The following is a 24,479-nucleotide window of genomic DNA, read 5'->3' on the forward strand; positions in this document are numbered from 1 at the left end:
CTGTTGGGGGAGGGGGGACACTAGCCCTACCGACGGCATGAGTGTCGGCCGTCGGGGGGGGGGCACTGGCCCCACTGGGGGGCACGTTCACCCCCCTGTACCCCGACCAATCACCTGTGCGTGCACACACACACACACACACACACACACACACACACGCTCTCACTCCCTGGTGCCTGGGGAGAGCTTGTTTACACTTAACCCTCCCACCCACATTGCCTTCCATCAGGGAGAGGCTTTGTTTAACAGAAAAGGGGCATTGCCCTGTGGAGGCTCCTCTGGGGATACCAAGATACAGGTCCCCAGGTTAATGGGCAGTCTGCACTGTTGTATCCCTGCTTGGGTAGATGCCCAACATGGGGGAGGGGGCTGCAGCCAAGGCTCTGCTGGAACAGGGTATCAGGATATTCTCCAGAAGCTCTCACCTGGTCTCCTTCTTCCCCCCCATACACCCTTCTTCTCCTTTCCTGCTCTCTGCTCAGACCCTCTTCCTCCTTTGCAAGTGCCCTCAGGCAGACTTTCTTCTCTGTGACTCATCTTCAGAATCACTGAAACCACCTGAACAAGATTACCACTTGCTGCGCTTTCTTCTCAGAGAAAGAAATCTACCCTGCTTTCAACTTTCTTCTCAGGCCAGAAGCTTGACCCTGAAACAACATAATTGCCATCTCTATGCCAGAGACTGTGCCTTGTACCATACTTTTCACATGCTAGTCAGCAACTTGGACATGCTGTGCTCTAGAGAGCTACCTAATGCTGTCTACCAAATGCTGCAGAGGCCTCACTGCCTCACTGCTGCAATGAGCTTTGCAGGTGCTGAGGCTAGTGTGGAGCCCAAGAGGGTAGGCAATATGCCACACATGGCTTGTGGCTAGCTTGGCCCTTGGTGCAGGACAGGGATGCTGGGATTTACACCAGAGTTGCAACAACCTCTCTAGACTAAGAGGTCCGAAAGTGTGATGTGCAAAGCCCTTTGAGGCAGCCTGCCACCCAGGACTGCCCCTCTGTAAAGGCCCTTCATGGGCACAACTTTGGAAACCCCTGTCCTAGACAAGCAGGGGCTGACCTTTTTGCCAGGCATTCCAGAAACTAGCCCCAAAGTCTCCCCAAGCACCACCCTTTCCTTACCCGATCTGCTCTGTTTTCTGCTTCCTGCCCCTTCTGCCACTGTGCTGCCTGTCCCCTTCCCAGTATGCTACCTGTCATACACACAAGCTGCCTGTGACACTTGTGGCATGTGTTGGCCACCCCTGCCCTATCATCATGCCAAATGGCTAGCTGGGGTGATGAAATACCCCAGCACCTCCCACCCAGATGTCATTTTGTTTCACGGATGCACAACTGAATACACTGGCTGTGTTGGAGAGGCCTTTCATTCTGTGGGGGCATTCCCTGGGCCTATGCAGCAGGAAGGAATTCCCTCACAGTGACCCTAGGCATACTCCTGCTCTAATGCCACACAGAAGATTGGTATCACCACTGAGACTTGAACTGAGAAACCCCTGGTTCCCTGCCTGGGGCTCACAGCATGTGGCACTCCTTCAGGTTTGTGCTGAGACATATTGCAAGTCCCTCAGATACACACGCATAGCTCTGTTCACATCAGTAAGGTCATTCATGTGAGTAACTGTTCACTAGGTGTTATTGGCCAGGCTGCTTGTTCTTCAATACACAGAAAAGCTGAGTTAATGGGGAATTTGTCTGGGGAGGAGGACTCCATGACTTCCCTCTTGACCCAGCAGGGTTTCAAGTTTGGACTTCTCCCACGTGGCTCTCGAGGGAGTTCAGCACAAAGCATTTAATTAAGAGGCTGCACTTGGAATACAGTCAGTGCCCCTGTCACTGACGCCCAAGCCAAAGCAAACTCTGGCCTCCTCCCCAGAGTTGGGCAGCTCCTGTTGGGAAGAAGCAGCAGGTAAACCCTTCATGGGGTCCCTACACTTGGCAGTTCTGGCCATGATGTTCCCATGGGGGTGTGCTGAGTGAGAAGGGCTATCTGCACAAAAGCCATTCCTCTGATCAGTATGGCCTTCCAGGGAGGTGAAGCTTCACCAGCAAAGGATGCTGACCCCTGATGCATTATGACTGTCCCAGTCACTTGTCTGTGTTGCTTTGTTATTTTAGCCTGTGGTTCCCCATTACACTGCTGAGCCTGTATTTCAGCCCAAAGCATGTCCCCGCATTTAACTAACAAGTGCCTTGCATTCCTGTTCCTATTACTCTGCTTCCTTTGGCTTTTACACACCTGTCATGCTCCTAACTCTACAGCTTCCTTGCAGATCTCTCCTCTGTCTCTCATACGTACTACTTTCGCTTCTGAACAGCCCCACACTCCACCTGGCAACAAACTCAAGAGACAAAGCCCATCACTCCTCCTGGCACATGAGCAGTGTGGTAGAGTGCTTGTTCCTTGTTAGGATCTCTTTTTCTCCATCTTTCCCAGTTTGCCTGCAGTGAGGTGGAGGGGAAGCTATTCTGGTGCCTAGGATGCTGGTCTGGGATGTGGGTAGACCTAGCTTCAAATCCTTGCTCTGGCCCAGGCTTCTTGTATGACCTTGATCATGTCATTTAGTCTCTCAGTGCTCTGGATGTAAAATGGGGGTGGTGGTTGTACCCCCTGCCTCACAGGGGTGTGGTGAGAGTAAAGATGTTGGAGATCCTAGATCTAGTGGGATGCTGAGTGTTTCCTGTAAGAACACAGGGTAGGGGGTGACTGCTCAGCTCCTACACTTCTTGGCAGTAACACACTCCTGCCACAGATGTGCCTAGGCCAGTGTCTCTTGCCTTTCATAATGGTGCCCAGCCTGCCTCTTGCCAACAGCAGCATGATAAGAAATGCATCCGGTTCAGTCCTCAACACTAGCACCCTGTACCTTAAACCTCATGCTAAACTAGAAAAACTTTTCAATTACTGCCATGGTAGCCTCAGCCCTTTGTGTTGGTTGAGAGAAGAGAGAATTTGCTAACCCTCATGGCCTTTCAGCCCCTCCCTCATCGCAAACACCTCCTATGGTAAAGCATTGATCATCAGTGCTAGCAGCTGTGCCTGTAGCTCAGTGGTGGGCAAAATGCGGCCCGTGGGCCATATGCGTCCCACCAGGCCATTCTATCCAGCCTGTGGGGCTTTTAAAAAATTTAGAAAATTAGTATTTATCTGCCCCTGGCTGCTTGTCTTGCGGCCCTCGATGGCTTGCCAAAACTCAGTAAGCGCCCCTCCGCCTGAAATAATTGCCCACCCCTGCAGTAGCTTGTATGCTTTTGTAGCAGGGCAGATACCCTCCCTTCTCCTCAGCACCCAGCCACTCTGAAGTGACAGGTAGAGGGGGGCTTTTCTAGGGTAACTTCTGTCTCTCAGCACTTGTGGCCACATGTTGGAAACCCCCCACCATCTCCCACACCCTCTCTGATGGATCTTGGTAAAACAACCCCTCTGCACCTGGACAATATCTGTTCCCACCATGTAGCTGTTGCCTGGGGAAGGGGAGGGATGAGATCTGCCAGGGCAATCCTCCTTTACAGGAGAGGAGCAGGTGGGACAACTTTTGCTGTGGAGTGAAGGAAGAGGGAAGGAGTAGTAATAGAGATGGCCCCTTTGTGATGGTCCCTCAGGATCAGTGCGGGGGGGGCTTCTGCTCCAGGTCTGTGGCTAGGGTAACCCTCTGTGAGGGCTGATTTCCTGCTCGGTGAAGGCTGATTTCCAAACCCTCTGGCCCAGGGCAGGGTATTGATTCAGTCTTTTGTATTCTCTAGTGAACAAGAGTCAATTATGGTTTGAATCAGAGTCACGTGGTTTGTTAATGTGTAACGCTTGGGGAAGCTGTGGTCTATGATCCCCTGGGTAAGGCATATACATTCTGGACTGCCAGCATTTGCAGGCTGTATCTTGCCTCCCCACTGAAGAAGATGTCTGTAAGGAGTGCCACATCTCCCCTCTGTCAGCCACTTAGCGCTTTCCTCTCCTCACTCATGGCCTCTCTCTCTTGCCTGTTCTGCTCTTGAGTTTTCTCTGCCTTCTCTCATGCCTTTTCTCACTTATTTATTCACTCCTTGCCCAAAACTACTGTGTTCCCCTGCCCAAGCAAGGACCCGAGGCACAGCTATGTTGGTGTGAAGGGGGCAAGGCCACGAGGTGGCACCTGGGAAGGATGTGAGCCCTCTCCCAGCTAGTGTCACAGGCCAAGATGGACCTCCTGAACCTCAGTTCTGGTGGATTCCCTTTCACGATGGGGAACAGTGGCTGTCTCAAGGAGTCTCACGAGATTTGCTGTCTCTGCCACAGGAGAAGTTTGAAATTGTCAACCTGGATGTGAAGCCTGGGGAGGTCCTGAAGGTGAAGGGCAAGATCTTTGATGACACTGACAGGTGAGCACAAGGTGGCTGTGTCAGATGAGTAGGGCTTGTGGTAGCAGGAGTGGGGCAGTGCCCTGATTTCCCTGTGTGGAGGGAGTGCCTACTCTTTGGGGAATTAAGCCTTAGGTCTTTCTGATGCTTGTCAGGGCTCCCATTCCCATAGGATGTGAGGGCCACCCTCATCTCTTTCTCAGGTGGGGAATAGAGCCACAGAGAGGGTAATATAGCTGTTGTTGTATCACACATGGGGTCTTGGGCAGAACTGGGAATTAAACCCACATTTTCTGAGTCTCAGTCTGGTGCTGGATCTGCCCAGCTGGCTTTCCTCCCTTGAAAGTCTTGCTCGGACCAAAGCTGAAAGGGTGTGTCCCCATCCCTGGCCATGGAGGACACAGCATGAGGGGTGGGTACAATAAGATCCACCCCTCTCCTCTTGAGGGGGGTGCTAGTTGAGCAGCCCCTGCAAACCCTCTTGGGGCTGTTTCTAATTTCCCTCTCCCACAGATTTGAAATTAACATTGGCAAAAGTTCCGGTGACTTGGGGCTGCATTTCAACCCTCGCTTCGACGAATCTGTCATTGTCTGCAACTCCAGATGCTCTAACAACTGGCAGGAGGAGCACCGTGAGGGCCACATTCCGTTCTCCAGGGGCTCGGAAGTCAAGGTGAGAGTGCAGATGGGACCTAGATGTAGGAGCAGTGGCTGGGCATGCAACTCCACTTCTGTATCCCACTTCTGCACAGCCCAGCTGGCACCTTCAGGGGCAGTTTCTCTGTGCCAACATCCCCCACAACCCTCCTCCTAAGCTCCTTTCCTGCTCAGAGTCCCAGTTCCCACAGGCCTTGCTCTTTCTCCACTGGATGCCTCTGTCTCTGTCCACACTGGGGGGCTCCCTCTGGAATCTGGCCTGTGACCTGCCCTGGGGTCCCTGGTGCCCTGTGCCATTGCTCTGCAGGTGATCACATCTCTGCAGGGAGAGGTGCAAGTCTTGGAGCATACACCTTGTTCCTCCCACTCAGCTACCACCAGCCTTCTGGTGTCCTGCCCCACAAACCTTATCTGTCTCTAACTTCCCTCTACTAATTCCTTCTCCTGCAGCAGGCACTCTCCTTTTAGAATGTGTGCATGTTAGCCATAATCATGTTACTTCTTGGCTTAGAAATGGTTTTCATGTGTTGCCCTCAGTGCTTTGTCTGGGTCAAGGAGAAGGGTGAGGATTGAAGTGGCATGTTAGTTTTCCAATGTTAGTTCTTTATTGCTCTATAAATAATTAACTGGTCCTCTCAGGCTGCGTGTATGGCTCTGGATGCAATTTCCTTATTGTTCCTATTCCCAGGACAGGTCCTATGGGGTCTGTACCAATGGGAAAGCTGGTAGAGAAAAGGTTCAGTGGGGTGCCCTGCTCCTCCCAAACAGGTCAAAGCAAAACAGTGTTTAGAAACAGAGGTGGCCACTGGACTGTGGTCTATACTAGGCTCCTAACATTGACACCCTCCAGAGCAGCTGACCCTATCTTAACAACAGTGGAGAGATGTTGTTCTTGGATTCCTAGTAAAGACAAGAGCTCAGCTTCCATACACAATCTAGTCCCTCCATCCCCAACCCTGCAAGATGATAGGGGACTTCAGCTCCCAGCATCTTGGTGAAGGCTACTAGGGTTGGGTCCATTGTGCCTTTGCCCTGGGGACTGGTCCGTGATGTCTGCATCCAGTTGTTGGATGGTGGTGCTAATCACTCTCCCACTTCCTGGCCTTTCCCCTGTTCCCTTTATCTTTTCACAGATTCTCATCTACTTTATGGGAGACAAGTTCCAGGTGAAGCTGCCAGGTGGGCATGAGCTGGAGTTCCCCAACCGACACAGTTACGACAAGATTTCCTACCTGAGTGTGAAGGGTGGGTTCAGGGTCACCTCCTTCAAACAAGATTGATGGGGGCATGGTCCTGCTCTAATAAATGTCCCTTTTGAGAAATCATCACTTCCTAACCACTCTGGGTCCTGTGAAGTTCTTAATTCTGACATCTAGACACCTGAGGAGAGGATGTGGGTACATATACTTGGCTGGACTCCTGGGTTTTACGGTGAGCGCCCCAAAGTGGGCCCCCTTAGTCTTGGGGCAGAAGCAGATGTCCTCTTCTGTGGGTAAGACATCTCCTCTAGGCACAGGGGGATGTAATTAGCAGAGCGGGATGGAGATGTTTCCAGCCCTGGCACCCCAAGAGAGCACCTTGCTGGGGTGCACTGGTAGGGAGCAGAGTTCTTAGGCTTGAGAGTGCGGTGGAGGGAAATGGATCTCTCATAGTGCAAGGGTACACTTCCACCTGGCAGAGGTGAACTGATGGCACAGTGCAAGGGAAAGTGCCAGGGCTGAGGTTGGTGGGAGGGTGGCCAATATGTCTGGTACCAGCAGAAAGCCCCGGCCCTTTGTTGGGAGTCGGGGGGGGGGGGGGGGCATGAGTAGTGCAGGGAAAGCATGGTGATGGTACCACCAGGGAAGCCATTATTGATCTTGACCCTTCCCCACCAGCTGTTCATCATTTGTCTGGGTAAGAGATGGTTTGCCCTTCCCCCTGGTACCACCAGGCACAGGTATGGGGCAGGGTTGCAGCTGCACAGGTGGTGTGCCAGCAAGAGATAAGGAAGCTCATCCTGCCTCTTATCACTGCCTGGCTTATCTGCCAGGAAATTCCAGCCAGGTTATCCATTACTGAGACCTTCCCCTGTCTTATCTCATTTACAGTAGAACAGAGGGGGGTGGGGGCCCTTGGGCACAGCTGGGGAGCAAACTTTCTTTCACCTTGCCTCCTTCACACACAACGTAGGCAGTGGGTGGCCTGATAGCAACAATCATTTACCTAATGTCTTATACAACCACTCTAGTTAAAAAAGTGACACATGCCAGAGAGAGAATAGCAGAAACTCACTGGGAGCTTTATGGGTTAGTTATGTTCTTAAAAATCCAGAACGATGAAGCTGAAGGACTTGTGGAATTGGACAAGTCTTTGAGACCAGCAGGGCATGATCTTTTCCCTATCCCTGAAAACACTGGACTGGGAAGAGTCCTGTCATGGGGAAGACAAGAGACTAGACTTCCACATGGTGGAGGGGGACTTCCTCACCAGCCTTGAAGTGGTTCTGGGAAGAGCCAGTTTCTAGATGGTTAGACGAGATGGAGCTCTGAATGGCAGGCAATTCCTGTGGTTAGAGCGCTGAGCAGGAATTACAGATGATGAAAAATGGCAAATGTCAGAGTAATTTAACCAGGAAGCACTGAAGGGATTGCTATTTAGAAAGACTCCAACAGGGGGAAAAGCACATGTTGCTCATTCCTTCCTGCCTCTGAGAGAGCTTGCCGGAGAAAATGAATGGCTGCTCAATACAGAACAAACCCCCCATAAAATGTATCATCTGCCTGTGGGGCTCACTGCTGTGGGAGTGCATCAGATCAAATGCTAGGGCTGAGTGCTTTAAAAGTCTGGATATCCAGGTTGTAGCCGTATTGGTCTAGAGGAAAAGGCAGCCGGGACTCGTAGTAGAGATGATATCTTTTATTTTTTTGCAAAAATCTTGTTGGTCTAATAAAAGATATCATCTGTACTATGAGTCCTGATTGCCTTTAAAAGGATGGATGGTTTTATGGTTGATGGTCACATCTGTAGCCACACTGCCTATGAGAAGGGCAACCAGAGCAATATTCCAGGGTCAAGAAGGACCCTCATGCTAGGGAATGGGTGCAGCCAGTGAGGAAGGAGGGACCCTGGCACCTCACTGCTTAAACCCAGTTACCTGGATTATAGCATGGCCAGCTCTAGCATGGCCTGTCACCCTGCGTGGGTAGTTTTTTTTGGATGGGGTAAGCCACAGCTGAAGGCAGGATACTGGACTGGATGGTCCAGTGGTCTGACAGCAAGGAGCAAATCCTGTCTTCCTAGGAGTGGAAGTGCAGATAATAACAAGGTAGAGAGGTGGAAGCGGGTTTGGCTAGGACTTGAGGGGCACTGGCTGTGGGAGAAGCCCCCTCAAGCAGAACATGAAGGAATAAATGGGTGGGGAACTGCAGAGGGTGGGGAAGAATCACCCAGGGAGAAGTTAGTATAAAAAATGGCTTTAATAAGAATAATAAGTGCACAGGGTACAGCTTGGAGACAGAGGGGATAGTCCTAGGGGTCAGATCTTTGGCTCGGAGCTTATGGTACAATCCAAAAAGAGAGAGGGGACCGTCCTGAGAGAGACCCTGGGACCAGCATGTGATGGAACAAGGGGCTGGCAATGTTTGCAGCTGCCAGGGACTTCAGCTGGTGTTAGGGCCTGTCAGCATTTCTGAACAGCAGGCCATATCTGTCCCTGCAGACCGAGCCCTGGCACAGAGGCCGGTCTCCTCGGGACAGCACCCCCACCCCCTGCAGTGCTGGGATGGAAAGGCTGAACAGCTGCATGCCATGTGGCTGAGGGAGCTGGATGAGATCAGCGGGCTGTGACCCCTGAGGACCTGTATGGGAAGGGGCAGTGGACTGCAGTCTGCTGGGACTCTCCTACACATGCACGCTTGTCGCAGTTTGTCCATTATACTCTCGAGCACTTCCTGATGGAAACAGGGCCCCGAGCGACTGGGCAGCGGGAGTGTGGGAATGGCTCTCTCCAGCCACCGCCTCCTGGTCCCTGGGAAGAACAACGGCTGTGCTGTGCAGGACAGTGAAATTACCTCACCCCCCAATCATGTCTGCTCCATGCCTGGGCACAAAGGCCTCTCTGTGCGAGCGACTTAGCACGCGGGACTGTGTGGGGAGTGGCTCGTTCCAAAGAGGCCACATTGCAACAACGCAGATGCCCAGCTGGGGACACCAGGAGCAGGGGGACCAGTCACCCTGGGAAGAAGGGACACCAAAAAGCATGGTGGGGAGGGAGAGGCGGGGGGAGAAGGGGAGGTAAGAGGGAGTCCCTGGGGCAGATGGAAGGTGCAAGACAGCCCAGATTTCAACTGGCTAAACTGGTTACTGTAGCAAAGAGAAAATCATCTTGTTCTAAATGTGTGTGTGGGGGGAGGGGTGGTGGTGCAAGGGCATATTACATTTAAGAGGGTGTCCCTCATGCTAGGGAATGGGTGGGAACAGTGCGGGGTCAGGGACCCTGGCACCTCATTGCTTAAACCTGGTTAGCTGGGTTGTAGTGTGGCCAGCTCTGGTGGTTTTATAGCAATTCTCACAATAGTTGGTATTTTCCTGTAGCATCCCAGCCACCAGATTCAGGGGGCAACCTAAGAAGCTCAGCTGCTATTACACCAAAGATGATAGTTTCTAGCTGTCCTTGGGTGAGGGGAAAACCTTGAAAAGGGACCAACCCCTCAAGTGTCCAGAACTAGGAGATGAATAAAGACTACTCCCCATCGAGTGCTTGTAAAACCTCCTCATTGTTAAGCTGATCTTATGATGCTTTGGGGATGGGGCGCTGAGGCCTGATTTTGAAAGCTCAGGGTTAGTGATACTGGGGTTGTTCTGAAGGAGGCAAAGTCCTGAGGATTATGCTAGATGGGGCTGTCCTGGAGGACAGGATTGGGAGGAGGGGAAAGGCAGGACCTGAGAAGGCAGCTCCTCCTGATTTCTGTGTGTGTCAGATGCAGTACATGATGCACCTGCTCTGCAGGTCTTGTTCATGCCCCTGATCAGGGCCATGGCGTGATTTGCCCTAGCTGTGCTGAATTCTGCCCCAAAGCCACTGATGTCTGCATATCTCCCTCACTGAGCTCCTATGTCACTGCTCTGAGCGTCTCCCTGAAGGCAGTGCAACAGGAACAGAGGTTGCCATGATGGGATGAGGGGTTAGGAGCTCCTCTCAAAATCTGCATAGTGCAGTAGCTGGGCCTGTGGCCAGATTCTAGCTTACATCTAGGAGATGGGACATGTCTGCCCTTCCTCTGAGCAGCAGATCAAGCAAGGAGGGCAATAGGGTGGGAGATTTCTGCTGGGCACAAGAAGGATCCTACCCAGGGGTCCCACTGTCTAAGGCAATGGCATATGCAGGCTTTCAATCAGATGGGAGGACAATGCCATCCGACTCCTAGTTCACTGGGGTGAAGGAGAGGAACTGGAACTAGATTCCTGTGCTATGAAATGGACTCTGGGGCAACCCCTAGGAGGAGGAGAAAACCCAGCACTGGATTACTGCCCAGTTCTGCGAAGTGCAAGGACGGGACTGGAGAGCCCACATGGGAGGAGCTCTGGGTGTAGACCCATAAGAACTGGATTGCCTTCCCTCATGGGGTTGGGTCCCAAGTGACATCAGCAGAGCTGGAGAGGGCTAGAGCAATGTGAGTCCAGCCCAGCCCCCTGGGGACAGAGCTCTGTAGTTCTGCATCGCAGAACTGGGCTCGGTTCCCAGGCCCAGGATTTTGCTCTTTGGACTGGGAGAAGTGCAAAGGCAGACAGCCCCAGCCCTGGAGAAAGGCAGCCTCCTGATTCACTTTGTATCAGTATGGTGACTCCGAGGTCCTTCCTGACTTCCATATCTCAGGGAATGTGCTGGCCTCAGGCCAAAAGCTGTGGCTGTACAGGGGAGCAGGCCCTGGCTCTCCTGATCTGCCCTTGGTTTAATCCCCACTTCCCTCTGGAGTCACTTGGTCATTTTCTTGTTGGGGGCTTGGACTTTCTTTGATTTTTCAGGACAATTCCTTTGCCGGCCCCTTGGGCTGGTGCCTGGCTTCTGACTATGATGGAGGTGTGAGGGAAAGGGGCGTGTGAGATTCCTGATCGCCTCACAGCAGCCCTGGACACCACCAGCTCCCTGGGGAAGGCAGAGCTCACCTGCAGAGGTCTAACTGGCCAGTATTGCATCCTGGGCAGCGGCAGCACAGAAAGGTGACATTTCTCCCAGAAGCAGAGAGCCACTGGCTCTGTGCCACCACCCTTTCTTTGCCAGAGCCACTGCAAGCATGGCACAGGCTGTGGGAGGAGGGGGTGGGGCCGATGGGGCAGGAGCGTGAGGTGCCCTCTAATTCCAGTCCAACACCCCTGCTTAAATATCACCCTGGGCTCATGCTCCTGCTCAGGCATCTGTCCTTACGTTTCTGCCCACCTGCTCTCCCTGCCTCCATCCCTAGCAAATCTTTGCCCTAGGAGTTCTTAGGGTCACCAGATTCCTCCTGCCCCCTCTCCCCACCCCATCCCAGCCCTGCACAACTCCAAAGAAACACGACTCTGTCATGAGTTCACCTGGCAGTCTGGTGTCAGCTCATGAGGGCTGCTGGCCCCGAAAGAGCTTGCATCTCTCCAAAGGAGGAAGGGCATTCCAAGACCCTGGGACACTGTGACTGTTCAGACCTTGACTTCATCATCTTCCTCCTCCTCATCGGCATACTCAAAGGAGTCACTGCAGCCCTTGCTGGTGACAGCGTCCCCCTCCTGCACACTTGAGAGCTCGACCTCCTCTTCCTCAACCTCCTCCTCTCCCTGGCTCCATGCTGCCTCGGGGGAGCACCTCTCCACTGCTGCCTTCACCTGCCAGTAGCTGCTGCTTGGGCTCTCCCACGATGCCTGAGTTCTCGCCACCCGGGGATCCTCCTCCTCCTCTTCCTCCTCCTCCTCCAGGCTGCGGCGGGTGCTCGTCCCCCCATAGCGGCAAGCCAGCATTTGGGCTGCCCGGTTGAATTCTCCAGCCCCCATGCCACAGTCATGCTGGTGCCCCTGCCACGGGGTCTCTCTCAATGGTGCTCCTGCCCCCTCAGAGGGCTCTGACTCCCAGCCAGGACTCTGGTTCTGTCCCCCTGCATAGGCAGGCCCTTCCTCAGCATGTTGGATGGCATGGGCCTCTCCATTAGCACACACAGAGAGTCCTAATGGTGAGCTTGCCTCTGAGAGGCTGCCCTCCTGCCTGGAGGGGCCCCAGAGGCTTGATGCTGTGTTGCTATCTATACGGTCAGTGTGGGGCACCCCCAACCCCCGAGGAAGCGCATCCTCAGATCCTTCACCATGCAGGTGGAGGGGTGATGCAGCCCAGCCTCTGGCCAGGGCACAGTCTTCCTCTGTTTCTTGCCTCTTGCTGCCAGCTTCTGAGAAGCTGATGACATGGAAGAGCTCGCTCATGAGGGAAGGCCCGAGGTCCAGCCGGAAGGACAGCAGGGAGTCTGAGCGTGTGAGCTCCGGTTCCACGGGGAAAGAGTTGTCTTGGGTCTTCTCTGAGCGAGGGACGCGAGGGATGGTGCAGAACCCAGACTCCAGCCCTGGAAGGACAGCAAAATCTTAGTGGGAGGGATGCCTGTGGCACTGTGCAAGAGCCAACTGGCTCCAAAGGAGAGGGAGACAGTTAGTGTATGAGGGGGCTGGGATGAGCCAAGAACTTTATATGTGAACTGGAGGAGACAGGGATGTGCAAGTCCATGGGGCTAAAATGGGACTGGGCTCACCCCTATGGAGCAGCCTGTTTGGAAAACTAGGACCAATTTCACCATCAGTTGGTCAGTCTGTACTGGGGAAGAATGACCTCTACTAACAAAAATGAGGAATTTATGCCACAACACATTGACTGGGGAAGGCGGGCTCATGCCACAGCATTTAAGGACTGGTCTGTACTTGGCTCCCACAGCCCAGCAGAGTTAGGGGCTCAGAGCTGGGACAGGGCTCAGCAGAGAGCTGGGATGTTTATGGGCCAACTGGCCTGGGGTCCCAGTGTCACTGCGGCACAACTGTTGGCCAGAAGGTGGCAGCATTGCTCCACAGCCACCTTGGCCTCTGCCACAGTAGAGGAGCAGCCACGTCCTGGAAGCTGCAGCTGTGCAGCAACAGGCTGCGGCAGACGCCCTCAGCTCAGGCTCCAGGACCGGCCCTGCCTCCTCCTGTCCCACCCAGACCTGTCGCTCTCCCATTGTTCCCACTGCCTGGTGCATTCTGCCATTGTTCATCCTGCCCCGCACGTTACCACGCCTGGAAATGCTGAGCTGGGGGACGCAGTTCCAAGAAAGCAACCTTTGTGCTAAAAGCAGCAGGCCCCACGTCACCACCCGGGCTTCTTGCTCAGACAATAGCCAGGGCTCGGGGACACTGGCAGGGCAGCATGGAGGGGGCTGGGACTAGAATAGTCAGAGTTGGGTCAGGTTGGCAGCAAGAGGCATTGGCAGAGCTGTGGTAGGGTGTGGACAGTCAGGCTGTTCTGGGAGAAGTTTGCTGGTTGCCTAATCAACAGCCTGGAGTAAAACCCACTAAATGCCCCCTTGGCTTTTATTGCCTGGGGCAAGAGCAGGCCCAGCACCAGGACACTGTGCTTGTCAGGGGGCTCTGCCATCCCAATGAAAGGACCTGTGCTGGAGGGGAAGTTAGTCTGCCATTCCCGTTCTCTCCCTGAGGCAGCCAAGGGGGCAGCGAGACCCCCTAGCCTAGACCCAGTTGGAAACCCCTCTCTCCCCATCATTTCCCATCATTGGAGGAGAGCTCTCTTGGGTGACTGCCACTTGGCACTGGGTCAGAGCTGATGGGTGAAAGGGGAAGCCCTCCATATCCACCCATGTGGCTTGAGCCCAAAGTCAGGGCAAGCAAAGCTAGGTGCTGGGGGAGAGGCTATTGCAGAAGAAGTTCATCTTGTGATTTACTGGGGCTTCCCTGGCTCACATGCAGCTCCTAAGCAGTCCTGCCCATCCAGAGAGCTGAAGGTGGGTGCTCTTATTCCCAAGGCACAGAGAGGGAAACTGAGGCAGACTATAAGAAAACTGTTTGCCTGAGAATCCCTGACACGTCTGAAAACAGAGGTTTCTAAGGCCCTGCTCTGCTCCTAGGACTACTCACCATAGGCGCGGTGTGTCTCTGAGAGGCTGTTGGGGGAGCTCGTGAAGGCATACTTCCCTATGAGGCCATCACCGTCCCCATATGTCCCCTCATTGAGCTGCGGCAGTGACACGGCATTCTTGATGATGGGTGAGATGTCCGGCGGGGCAGGGGAGGCCTCAGTCTTGCCCCCACTGCCCCGGTTCCTCAGTGGTGTCCTCCGCACATGCCGCAGCGTCCGGGCAAAGAAGCTGTTGCCTTTGGGTGTATCGGTGCCGCCATGGTTGCTGAGGAAGGAGGTGTCTCCAAAGACGTCCCCGCCACGACCCACATGCATGGTGTGCCGGAAATCCCCCAGGGGTGGGCTGATCATGTCTGGAGTCAGCTCTGACTTCAGCCGGCGCTTGCCATGGGAGCCTGACACCCAGCTGATCACTGGTAGCTTCCCGAGGCTCATATCGCACCCCGTTGTTACCCAACACCTCCTTGCTCAAAAGACAGGAAACCAGCCTTCGGTGGGGAGGGGACAGATCCCAGAGGGGTTGCAGTGCGCTGTCAGACTCCCATGTCTCCCATCACTTGAGTCCTGTGGGCCAGGTTGGGGTGATTCTAACTATGCAGCCCCTCAAGCCCTTTGGTAATGAGGACACGCTTGCCTCAGAACAGCTGTTGAGGAGTGTGTGCTTGTCTTTCTTCCCGTGCCTCAGTCCTTCTGGATTCCTGCTGCACACTACTAATAGGAGCCTTGGCCTAACCAGCTTGCTCTTGGCAGCTTTTTCTACTAAGTAAAAGCCTCTGGATCCTCATCTCTACCTCTGGTCTCTTCAGGAAGGGCCCTAAGAAGTGCTGGGAGGGCAGTCTTGCTTTTCCCCAAGCAGGTCAGTAGGATAGAAGAGCTGGGGTGATTGTATCTTGGAGGAACCTGATGTCACTGGTTACTGCAGTCACAGCTCCATCTGGCTAGAAGTGAGCAAAGCTGAAGAATTAATGTTAATCCATTGTCCTCTGTCTACTCCGTTCCTTCGACCTCCTCCTCCTCCCTCCAGTGTAGGAGCTGGTTCACAAGATGGGGCAGCAGGTCCAAGGTGTCAAAAGACGAGCTTTCAGGATGACCTTCTTGATCCCAAGGCAAGATGGCCTACAAAAGACACAAGGGTAGGTGAAGCCCTGAGATGGGATTTTCTGACTGGGCTGCTGTCAAGAGAGCAGTCCTCCATGATGCTCAGCTGGGCTGGGATTCCTGCCTAGGGTGGCCAACGTCAATGCATAGGCCATGGGAAGTGGAAGTGACACCCTAAACCAGTGCCCAGCCCCACTCCCACCCTGTGCCTGACCCTACCACCTACAGCACTCACTTGGTGTTTCTAGGGACCTGCATCTGCCAGCACCCCACACCTGAACCTGAAACCTGTCCCTAAGGCTCATAGACACTCAGCTTGACTCCTGCTCTGGTTCCTGGCTGTGCAAAAACATAGGCATGTGCTGACCACTCCAGTGAGACTCCTCACCTACACAAATGCCTCCATCTTTGCAGGTGGCATACTCAAATCCACCCCTTTCCTGGCCCTCACCCCTCCTCTGAGCCTCTGCTTGAATCTAGCCCTGAACTTTTGCCTGAGGAAACTTTCATCCAGCCCCTGGTACCTTTCTATTACAGACAAGAAAGATGCCATGGGGGAAAGGGTCCTTCTCAGAACCATGGATTGGTGGAAGAGGAAGTACATCATCATTGTCATTCACATCAGTATTCTCTGACTCTATATGAAAACAGCACCAATAATCTATTTTCATTTCTATGGTGACTTCTCCCTGTGAATCAGAAAGTGCCTTGCAAGTGCCCATATCCCAAACATGAGTGCTCTGGTGGGAGAAGGACATAGCATCACCCTCACTTTGTAGACAGACAAACTGAGGCACAGACTCGGGAAGCGATTGTAAAAGGGAGAGGTCCTAAAAGCAACCACTTGCAAAGCTAAGCCTGGAACCTAGGCCTCCGACAGGGTATGAATGTGTACAGAGCTACTACAGTGATGGGCATATGACAGGTAAGTGGAGGTCAGCCCAGTGGTCTCTATGCTGGGCTGCATGCCTGTCATACCAGGGCCAGCGCCCTGCTTTGCAGACCTGGAAGAAGTAGGCTAGACAATCAGATCAGGTTTGCAGTGAGGGGTTGCACTTAGGAAGAGGTTGCTCCATTGCTGAGCACTTCTTGCCTCCAGCATCTCTGCCCCAGCCTCTGTTGGGCATTCAGAATTGTCACTACACCAAAGGCCGATGACATCTGAAAGGGCTCTTCTCACCAGGGAGGCTCATCCCGAAGTCTTATGCTAGAGGCAGGGAGGAGTCAGGCTGGGTCTCTCCAGAAGGAGGAATTGGAGGCAGAGTATGCAGCCTCTTCTGTAAATTGAACTGGAGAGGCAGCTGGACCAGGCTCAAGAGGCTTGCTGGAGTGTGGGAGATGGGAATACCTACAGCCAGAGCAACAGGTTCTGACCTTAGAGCTGAAGAGTCACAGAGTCATAGAAAACAGGGTAGGAGGGGCCCTTAAGAAGTCATCTTCTCCACCCCTACCCCAAGGCAAGAACAACTGAACCAAATTCATGCCTGACCAGTCCCTGGAAGATGTCTATCTAACCTGCTCTTGAAGACCTCCAGTGATAGAGCAGGGGGAATCCACCCTTCTGCATGTGCAGGGGCTGGGGCCAATGAAGCAGGCATGGGGAGGATGAAGGTGCAGAGGGTAGTAGTGGGGAGCTGGGAAAATAGCACAAGGAGGAACACCATAGTTGAGCCATGGTAGCAGCATTTCTAAGGGGCCTTGGCCCCATGGTCCTGTATCTTGGCTGTGGCGATGTTGCCATTCCCTTACAGCCTTCCCCTCTGTGCTTCCTGCCCCACCACACATCCCTGTGCTACCCCTGCCTGTGGGTCACCTTGAGGGAAAGCAGGTGCCAGGGAGAGCCAAGCTCCAGGAGCACTGGCTGTGAGCCACCATTTCTGCTGGCGCCACGTGTCCCTGCCTACCCTAGCCAGCCATGTTTGCTCACCTCGGGCCCCTCTTATCTGCCAGGGGTTAGAGTCTGGTGAATGAAAAACAAAACTCCCATTGAAATCCATTGCACCTATTGGCTATTTCCTCTGGGGTGTGGGAGCATGAATGGCTGAGGGAGCCTGTTTTGCTTTGGCCTCCATTGCCCTGGCTGCCAGTGCCCTGTGCTGCCCCAGGAGCTGGAAGGAACTTTAGCCCGAGGCTTGCCAGGCATGTAGGGTATTGGGGTTGGGGCTCCTTCAGTCCTGTCTCTAACAGGGTTCCACAGGATCCTTCCCCCCACGGGAAGACTAAGGGTAAGAAACTGTTGCTGTGTGGCATATACTGTGTGGGTTCATCACTGTCTTTCCAGCCATGTCTGACACATGTCAGAATGACCCCTCTCACACCTGCCCTTGCTGGGCCAAGGCCAGAGCCAGGTAGAGAGAGGAGGGCATTATGCCAAAGCCCTGCTCTCCTTTTGCAGCCTTGCTGAGCTCCCACAGGCACAGGAAGAAATGAGCCCCACATGTAATGTGGGCAGTCAGACCCCTGAGATGGCATTCCTGTCCCTATCACTGTAAGACATGCATGTGGCTGGGGGCCCATCTCATGCCTGCACATGACCCACCCGTTAGTTTCATTCCACACAAAGGATCCTCCCTTCCTTCATACCAGGCTGAGCCCAGATGTCTTGGCGTGCAATATTGCTAGGGAGACAGCTCAGGAAGAAAAGGGAAAGTGGGTAGAATAACTCTCAGCTGGGGTTGGGTTAGGAGCCCATTTCCTGGCTGACATGATCATTGGAGAGCAGGGCCTTTTCTCCTCTTCATCCCTTCCCTCCCTACCACAAAGATGACTAGCCCAAAGTTGGAACTTGGACCTCCCCAGCACAACCACCCCTGCAAGCTTCTAGCCAAGCACGCACTGCCCTCCCCAGTGGCTGAGGAGCCTAGTGCCAAACCAGCCTCATGCCAAGCCCAAGCAGGGTTGCAGGTTTCCAGCAGGCCCTGGGCCGTCTCTCTAGTCTCCCACTTCGCCCTTTCCCTTCATTCTGCTCTCAGCGCCTGCTGATGCGTCTCCAACCAAACTGTGCCCAAAGTCAACACAGGGACTCACAGCCCTCCCCTCCCCTCTCTCCCTTCTCAGCTACAGATCAAGTTCAGCTATTTCTTCCAAGTGGAGCTCGTGATTCGCTGGGCAAAGGGTCAACTATAGCTGAAGGGAACAAGACCATCTATCTCTATCACTCTACCACTGTAATGCCTGAGCACATTTCCTCTTTCCTAACTCTCCTTCTCCTCAAATCCCCCTTCTCTTTCTCCCTTTCTTCCTAAAGGGACCTCACAAAATCAATGGTTCATTCAACTCAGAGCAGCTCCCTTTCCCATCTCTAGCCTTCTCACTCCCTGAATTGAACTGGCTTCCAACTGGCTGCTCTCACCAGGAACAGATCGTTATTCTCTCTGGGAAGAGCAGAAACCAGAAAGGGGAAAAACAGTCCAGATGTCTCATTGGCCAGGGCTGCCAAAACCAGCCTCCCTCACTATGTTCCTGACCCAGCAGGATAAACTCCACAGAGGGAGAGAAGGGAGGTGTTCAGGGTGGTCTGAGGAGGGATGGGGTGTGAAAGAGCAACAAGAAATTTGGGTTGGTGCCTAGGAGAACTTTCCTAGCCATGAGATCTGCCAGACCGTGGAGCTGTTTTCCAGGGGAAGTGTTAGAAGCCTCATTGCTCAGAGTCATTTAGAAACCAGCTGGATGAAGCCTGGGAAGACTACATAAATGAGGGGAGAGTCTGGGGGAATGGGCTAGATGGGACCAGCTGGGCCTCTTTCATCTCCCGGAGGCTACTCTGTCATCAGGAGAAATGCTGGGGCTGTGCGTGGAGCCATGGCTCCAGGATACAGCGAGTCAGGATCTGCCTGCTGCTCTATATATATCATATAGGGAGTTTTCCAACCAAACACGCTTTAAGGCTGAGTTTGGAATTCCAAACACAGCACCTTTTGGCCATCTCTTCCCTGCCCCTCACCCATTGCGACTGCCTTTCTTGTTAGAAACAGCAAAGGCTCTCAGACTCTGCAGGAAAGGATGGCTGTCCACAATGAGGGAAAGACGGCAGGGGGAACCCCACTCCACCCCAGCTCTGCTGCTCAGATACCTCTTCTTCCCTGTCTCCTGCATCCTACTCTTCTTTCCTTCCCTTGAGCCCTTCCATGCTTTCTCTTCCTCCATGTGCCCCTTCCTCCCCCCCTTCCACATTTCCTTCTCTTCTTCTTCTGCCATTTCCACCATTCACTTTCTTTCCCTTTCTTTCTCTCCTCTTTACCAAAATTCTTTCAGCTGCTCACCCCACTCTTTACTCTCCATCCCCCTCACTTCTCTCTACTCTGCTTAACTTTCACATGCACATACCCACATACACAGGTAGACATACAATGTCTAAACTTTAGGCTTTTACCTTCTCATATAGATTTTCACCCAAAGAATTCCCAGAAGCTTCCGAAATTTCTCTGTGCTTTCAGTGAAATGCTGTCAGCATTGCCTCTCCAAGGGGAGGCAACCCCCTTTTCCCACGGTTGTCTCCCTGGCTGTCTACCCCTTTCCCGTGCTGTTCCTTGGCTTCTGTGCATAGCAGGGGTGCCAGTGAAGGGAGGGAGAAGGGAACAGGGAGGGGATGTGGGTGGGGTCTCTGCAGTTGCTGACCAATCAAGTCTGGGAAAGGAGGCCAGAGAAAAAGAGATTTATTCCAACTGTCCAGGAAAGAAAACTTCAGGAACTCCATCTCCTCCCCCAACCCCAGCGCTGCCCTTTCTTCTCAAGTCGGCAGCCAGTCGCTCTCCTGTAGACAGCTGCCTTGAAGGAAGCCCTTCTAGATGTGCCTGTATGTCAAGAACCAGACATTGGGAGGGCCCAGGGCCCCCAGCCCATGGGGCATCATGCTGGCTGTGGCAAAAAAAGAATAGGTGCTGCCCCTGTGCATCTCATCACAAACAGGTTGTATGAGGACACTCCAGGCTCTGGAAGATCTGAGGTGCCTCCACCATGCACTGTCATACTTGTTGCCTATGGTCTCAACAAGGAATGGAGAGAGGGTGAGGACTCTGGCCAGACTGGGAGGGAGGGTCCCTTAGTATGACCGGGCAGGGCCTCTGGGTGGGGTCAGGACGGAGGGGCTCATTGATGGCACTAGGCTTTGCTGAGATGGAGGACCCCTTTGGTGGCAGTCTGTAGGATCAGGGCGGGACAGTCTTTTGGTAGCATCGTGCAGGGTCTCTTCACAGACATAGTACACAACATCTACTTGTCACCAGCATGGGCTGGTTTCTTTGCAGGAGTAGTATGGCAGGTCCCATTGGTGCCATCCCCAGAGTGTGCAGGCTCCTGGGAGAAATGTCCTGTTGGCAGCATATAGTCTTCAAGGGAGAGACCCCATAATGCTGGGCTAGAGCCCTGAGCCTGAATAGAATGGAGGTTCCTAGATTCATAGATGCTAGGGTCAGAAGGGAACTCAACAGATCATTGAGTTCGACCCCCTGCCTGGGTGGCCAATTCTGTGGTTGCATGAGCTGGGGGATGGGAAATTGGACTCACTGGCATGAAAAACACCTAGATACCTGCTACTAGCCAGAGGTGGAAATAAAAGAGGTTAAAGTTTGGGTCATAGGGAGTAGCTAGGTGGGGCTATGTGTGGGGGCATTGTGTTTGATGCACACCTCATGCATCTGAAGCCCCAGGTGGGGGTGGAGGATGTTTGCCAGTAGTAGGGCTACATTTGTTTCATGAATGACTCATGGATTTGGAATTGATTTGGCTGACTTGACTTGGAACGTGAACAATTTTCTTTAAAAAACAAAAACCTGCCCCCTGCCCCCCATCTGGCTAGAAGGTGTCTGATCAATTTGAGATCCCACTTCCTCCTAGGTGTTGGAAAGGAGAATGTCTGGATCTCTTTGATCACCTCCAGGGGTTGTGAGGGGAATGGCTTCTACCACCATAGTCCCTTCCTTGTTGCCTTGCTCTGCAGCATGTCCCCTGTACATAACTCCAGTGCAGTCTCTGCTGCTTCTTCTGCTTGAGAAAGTGAGGGACAGCTTCCCAATGGAAAGGGATGAAGTGTCACCATCCAGCCTGCAGACAGTGGGGCTCTGTGCCTCTGCAGGTACTCAGAGATTTTCCAAGTAGCAGCATGGTAGTTGACTTGCTTCTGGAGGATTTCACTGCTATAGCTGTTATTTGTAAAACCTTCATTTTCTCCCATACTTTGGAAAACCCGCTGGTGGTGCCATGTGTGTTCTGGGGCAGAGGTGGGGAGGAGTGGTTTCCTAGTGGCACCTTGCCACTACTACTCTTACAGAAGCACCAAGGCCCAGCTAAGGGCAAGGATAATCTTGGGGCTACAGCACAGTGTGAGGAATTGGGTTCTGCTCCTGGCTCTGCCACAGAGGGGTAAACTCTCCAGCCTCAGTTTCCCCATCTGTGCAATGGGGATAATATCTTTTCTTGCCACTGAGGAAACCAGAATAATTAGGGCAACATTTCTGGATTCAGAGCATATGTTTTCATAGTGCATATTATTGGAATGGTAAACTTACCAGCCCTGTAAATTCCAGGGCGGCAGGGAGTGATATCTGGGAGACCTCTTCTCCCTATCAGAGCAGTTGCTTTATCTGCAGCTGCAAGAGAGGTGGGATAGGTCTTCCTAAAAGTTCTCATGCGTATAAGTAATATAATACCCCTCCTTGCCCTCATGCATCTCCTGCAGCCTGCATGCACTCTCCTACTTAGCTTTGGATAGATGGCTACCTCTACCCCAGCCCCCAGTATGATCTCAGGGGGGAGGGGAAACTCCCTTCACTCCTTCCCATGCTAGCTGTTCTGGGGAGAGCTGATTCCAGATGAGTGGCAGTCATCTTTGCTTGGGAAAGCAGGACAAATCTCTTTCAGATGGGGGTGGGAGCACACTCTCTGCTGGGAGGGCTGCAGGGACTCCACTCCTTTGCTCTTCAGCTCTCCATCCCATCCTGCACTGCATTCTCTGCACTCCAGGGTAGGATGAACCATTTCCAAGAAAGTGCATGGAAATCCCCCTTGCTGTTCTGCAGCCAGGCCACCTGGTGTTATGATTTCATCCTATCACATTAGCTGAGTAGGGTTGGGTAGGATAAGAGGCTTCCAAGGACTTGCAGGCTGCTGCAAGCAGAGGTGTTGGTGAGTCACTTGGGGGTTGATGTGAATCAGAACTGAACCCAGGCCCTGCCCGGTGTTGGGAGTGCTGAGCTGTGAAGAATACCAGCGTCCTGAAATAAAGACCCTGCTTGTTTGATCCACAGGTGTAAGCATAAGGGTGTCCAGCAAGGGCAATGTGTAGAGGGTGCATGCAGGTGCACATGCACCCCCTGAGCACGGCAGTGCACCCCCTACAAAAAGACCAGCAGCGTCTGCCAGCCTTGGTTGGTGCTTGCCTCCCCAGCCCTGCTGCCGACAGTGCTGGTAGCATCTGCAGGAGCTTACCCGCTTACCACTGCCACGCTCCCCCAGCCGCCAGGGGCATGAGTCATTCATGGTGTCCAGCTTCCCGTATGGGCCATTATAAGCCACCTCCATAAACTCCTTCCCTCCATCTAAAGCCACCTGGAACATGGAGATAATGATCTTTGCTTTCCCCTCGTTCCTTTGTCTCTCTTGGTTATTGAAATGGCAAACTCTTTGGAGCAGAGATCGTTTCTAACTATGTGTCTATTCAGCACTGATCTCCAGGGGGCTTTCTGAGAGCTACTATAATACATCAATAATCAATAAAGGCATTGCTACCATGCTCTTCACTGTCACAATCAAGCAGCCCTGCAGTTCCTTTTGGAGACCCCATCATTTAGAATCATCTCATTGCCTGTGAGAATGTTGTGGGAGACCGTATCAAAGCCTTGCTAAAATCAACATATATCACATTCACTGGTCTCCCTACATTCACAGAGCCAGTTATCTCATTATAGAAGGCAATCAGGTTGGTCAGACATGACTTGCCCTTGGTGAATCCATGCAGACTATTCCTAATCACCTTCTTCTCCTCCAAGTGCTTAGCAATGGATTCCTTGAGGATCTGCTCCATGATTTTTCCAGTGACTGAGGTGAGGCTGACTGGTCTGTAGTTCCCTGGATCCTCCTTTTTCCCTTTTGTATATTATCTATGTTTGTCCTTTTCCAATTATCCAGGACGTCTCCTGATCGCCAGGAGTATTCAAAGATGATGGCCAGTGGCTTTGCAGTCACATCAGCCCACTCCCTCATCGTCATCCTCAGGTGCATCCCATCCAGTCCCATGGATTTGTATATGTCCAGATTTTCTAGATAGTCCCTAACCTGTTCTTTTGCCACTTGGCTGCTCACCTCCTCACCAAGCAACTGTGCTGTCTGGTGTGGTAGTCTGGGAGCTGACCTTCCTTGTGAAGACTGAGGTGAAAAAGGAATTAAGCACTTCAGCCTTTTCTGCATCCTCTGTTACAAGGTTGCTTCCCCCATTCATTAAGGGACCCACACTTTCCTTGATCCTCCTCCTGATGTGTCAGAATGTCAGGCTCTTTACCAACACAGTCCCTACCCAGACTATTGTGGTGGTATGATCTACTGTGCTGCTGAGAGACAGGAGGTAGAGATGTGCCGCATGACTGAGTAGCGGAGCTGAGAGCTGGTTCTACCTGCTTCGCTCTGCATAAAAGTTCACTGTGGTTCCCTGTCTACAGGCTGAGGGGGTGTGGGTGCTGCCTGTCATAATTGGGGGTTTGAAGGAGGACAGGGAGTAGCACCTGATCAGGAACAGGATTCTGCTTATTCTTTTCTCTAGTGGCCAAAGATTGCTGGGTGTGTGATAGCTGCTGCTTCCCAGTTTGGGGAATGACAGTCTTCCAAGGCCTGGTACTCATTGTCTCTCTACAGTGCAGTATAGGGTGCTTTGAGATCCTTTAGGCCAGGGGTGGGCAATCATTTTGGGCAGAGGGCCGCTTACTGAGTTTTGGCAAGCCATCGAGGGCCGCATGATAGGCAGCCAGGGGCAGATAAATATTAATTTTCTAAATTTTTTAGGGGCCCTGTGGGCCAGATAGAATAGCCTGGTGGGCTGCATCCGGCCCCTGGGCTGCATTTTGCCCACCCCTGCTTTAGGCTGACAAGTGCTCATAAAAGGCAGATTCAATTCATTGGTGTCATTTTTAGCATCAGGACTCTCTGAGATACCCCTTCTCTCTTCCCCTGCCTCCTCACTTCGGCCCACCAGCCCTCTCCTCCATACATGTCCAAGGCCCCTTCTATACATTACATGTATTACACAATTACCTGGTTAACCATGCAATTTGTTTAG

General features: G+C 52.9%; 2 protein-coding genes across 2 annotated transcripts; one reads left to right on the forward strand and one right to left on the reverse strand.

The window, feature by feature from the left end:
- Positions 1–3,805: 3,805 nt before the first annotated feature.
- Positions 3,806–6,334, forward strand: LGALS2 (galectin 2). The gene is made up of 4 exons (XM_014608108.3): positions 3,806–3,909; positions 4,280–4,362; positions 4,855–5,014; positions 6,132–6,334. The coding sequence occupies exons 1-4, from the start codon at positions 3,904–3,906 to the stop codon at positions 6,276–6,278; spliced, it is 396 nt and encodes a 131-aa protein (XP_014463594.1). The 5' UTR covers positions 3,806–3,903; the 3' UTR covers positions 6,279–6,334.
- A 924-nt stretch (positions 6,335–7,258) lies between these two features.
- On the reverse strand, positions 7,259–19,774 carry CDC42EP1 (CDC42 effector protein 1). The gene is made up of 3 exons (XM_006270238.4): positions 19,587–19,774; positions 14,116–15,232; positions 7,259–12,560 (listed from the first exon to the last, which is right to left on the reverse strand). The coding sequence occupies exons 2-3, from the start codon at positions 14,549–14,551 to the stop codon at positions 11,656–11,658; spliced, it is 1,341 nt and encodes a 446-aa protein (XP_006270300.1). The 5' UTR covers positions 14,552–15,232; positions 19,587–19,774; the 3' UTR covers positions 7,259–11,655.
- Positions 19,775–24,479: the final 4,705 nt, after the last annotated feature.

This window comes from Alligator mississippiensis, chromosome 4, assembly GCF_030867095.1.
Source record: "Alligator mississippiensis isolate rAllMis1 chromosome 4, rAllMis1, whole genome shotgun sequence".
NCBI classification, from domain to species: Eukaryota; Metazoa; Chordata; order Crocodylia; family Alligatoridae; genus Alligator; species Alligator mississippiensis.

What these genes read in the sequence shown, in the direction of transcription:
- LGALS2 (XM_014608108.3), top strand. An exon ending in ATCTTTGATGACACTGACAG is followed by an intron (nt 4,363 to 4,854) that starts GTGAGCACAAGG and finishes CCTCTCCCACAG; the next exon opens with ATTTGAAATTAACATTGGCA. An exon ending in CCAGGGGCTCGGAAGTCAAG is followed by an intron (nt 5,015 to 6,131) that starts GTGAGAGTGCAG and finishes ATCTTTTCACAG; the next exon opens with ATTCTCATCTACTTTATGGG.
- CDC42EP1 (XM_006270238.4), bottom strand. Translation starts at nt 14,551, where the DNA reads ATGAGCCTCGGGAAGCTACCAGTGATCAGCTGGGTGTCAGGCTCCCAT. An exon ending in AGAGACACACCGCGCCTATG is followed by an intron (nt 12,561 to 14,115) that starts GTGAGTAGTCCT and finishes CTGTCCTTCCAG; the next exon opens with GGCTGGAGTCTGGGTTCTGC.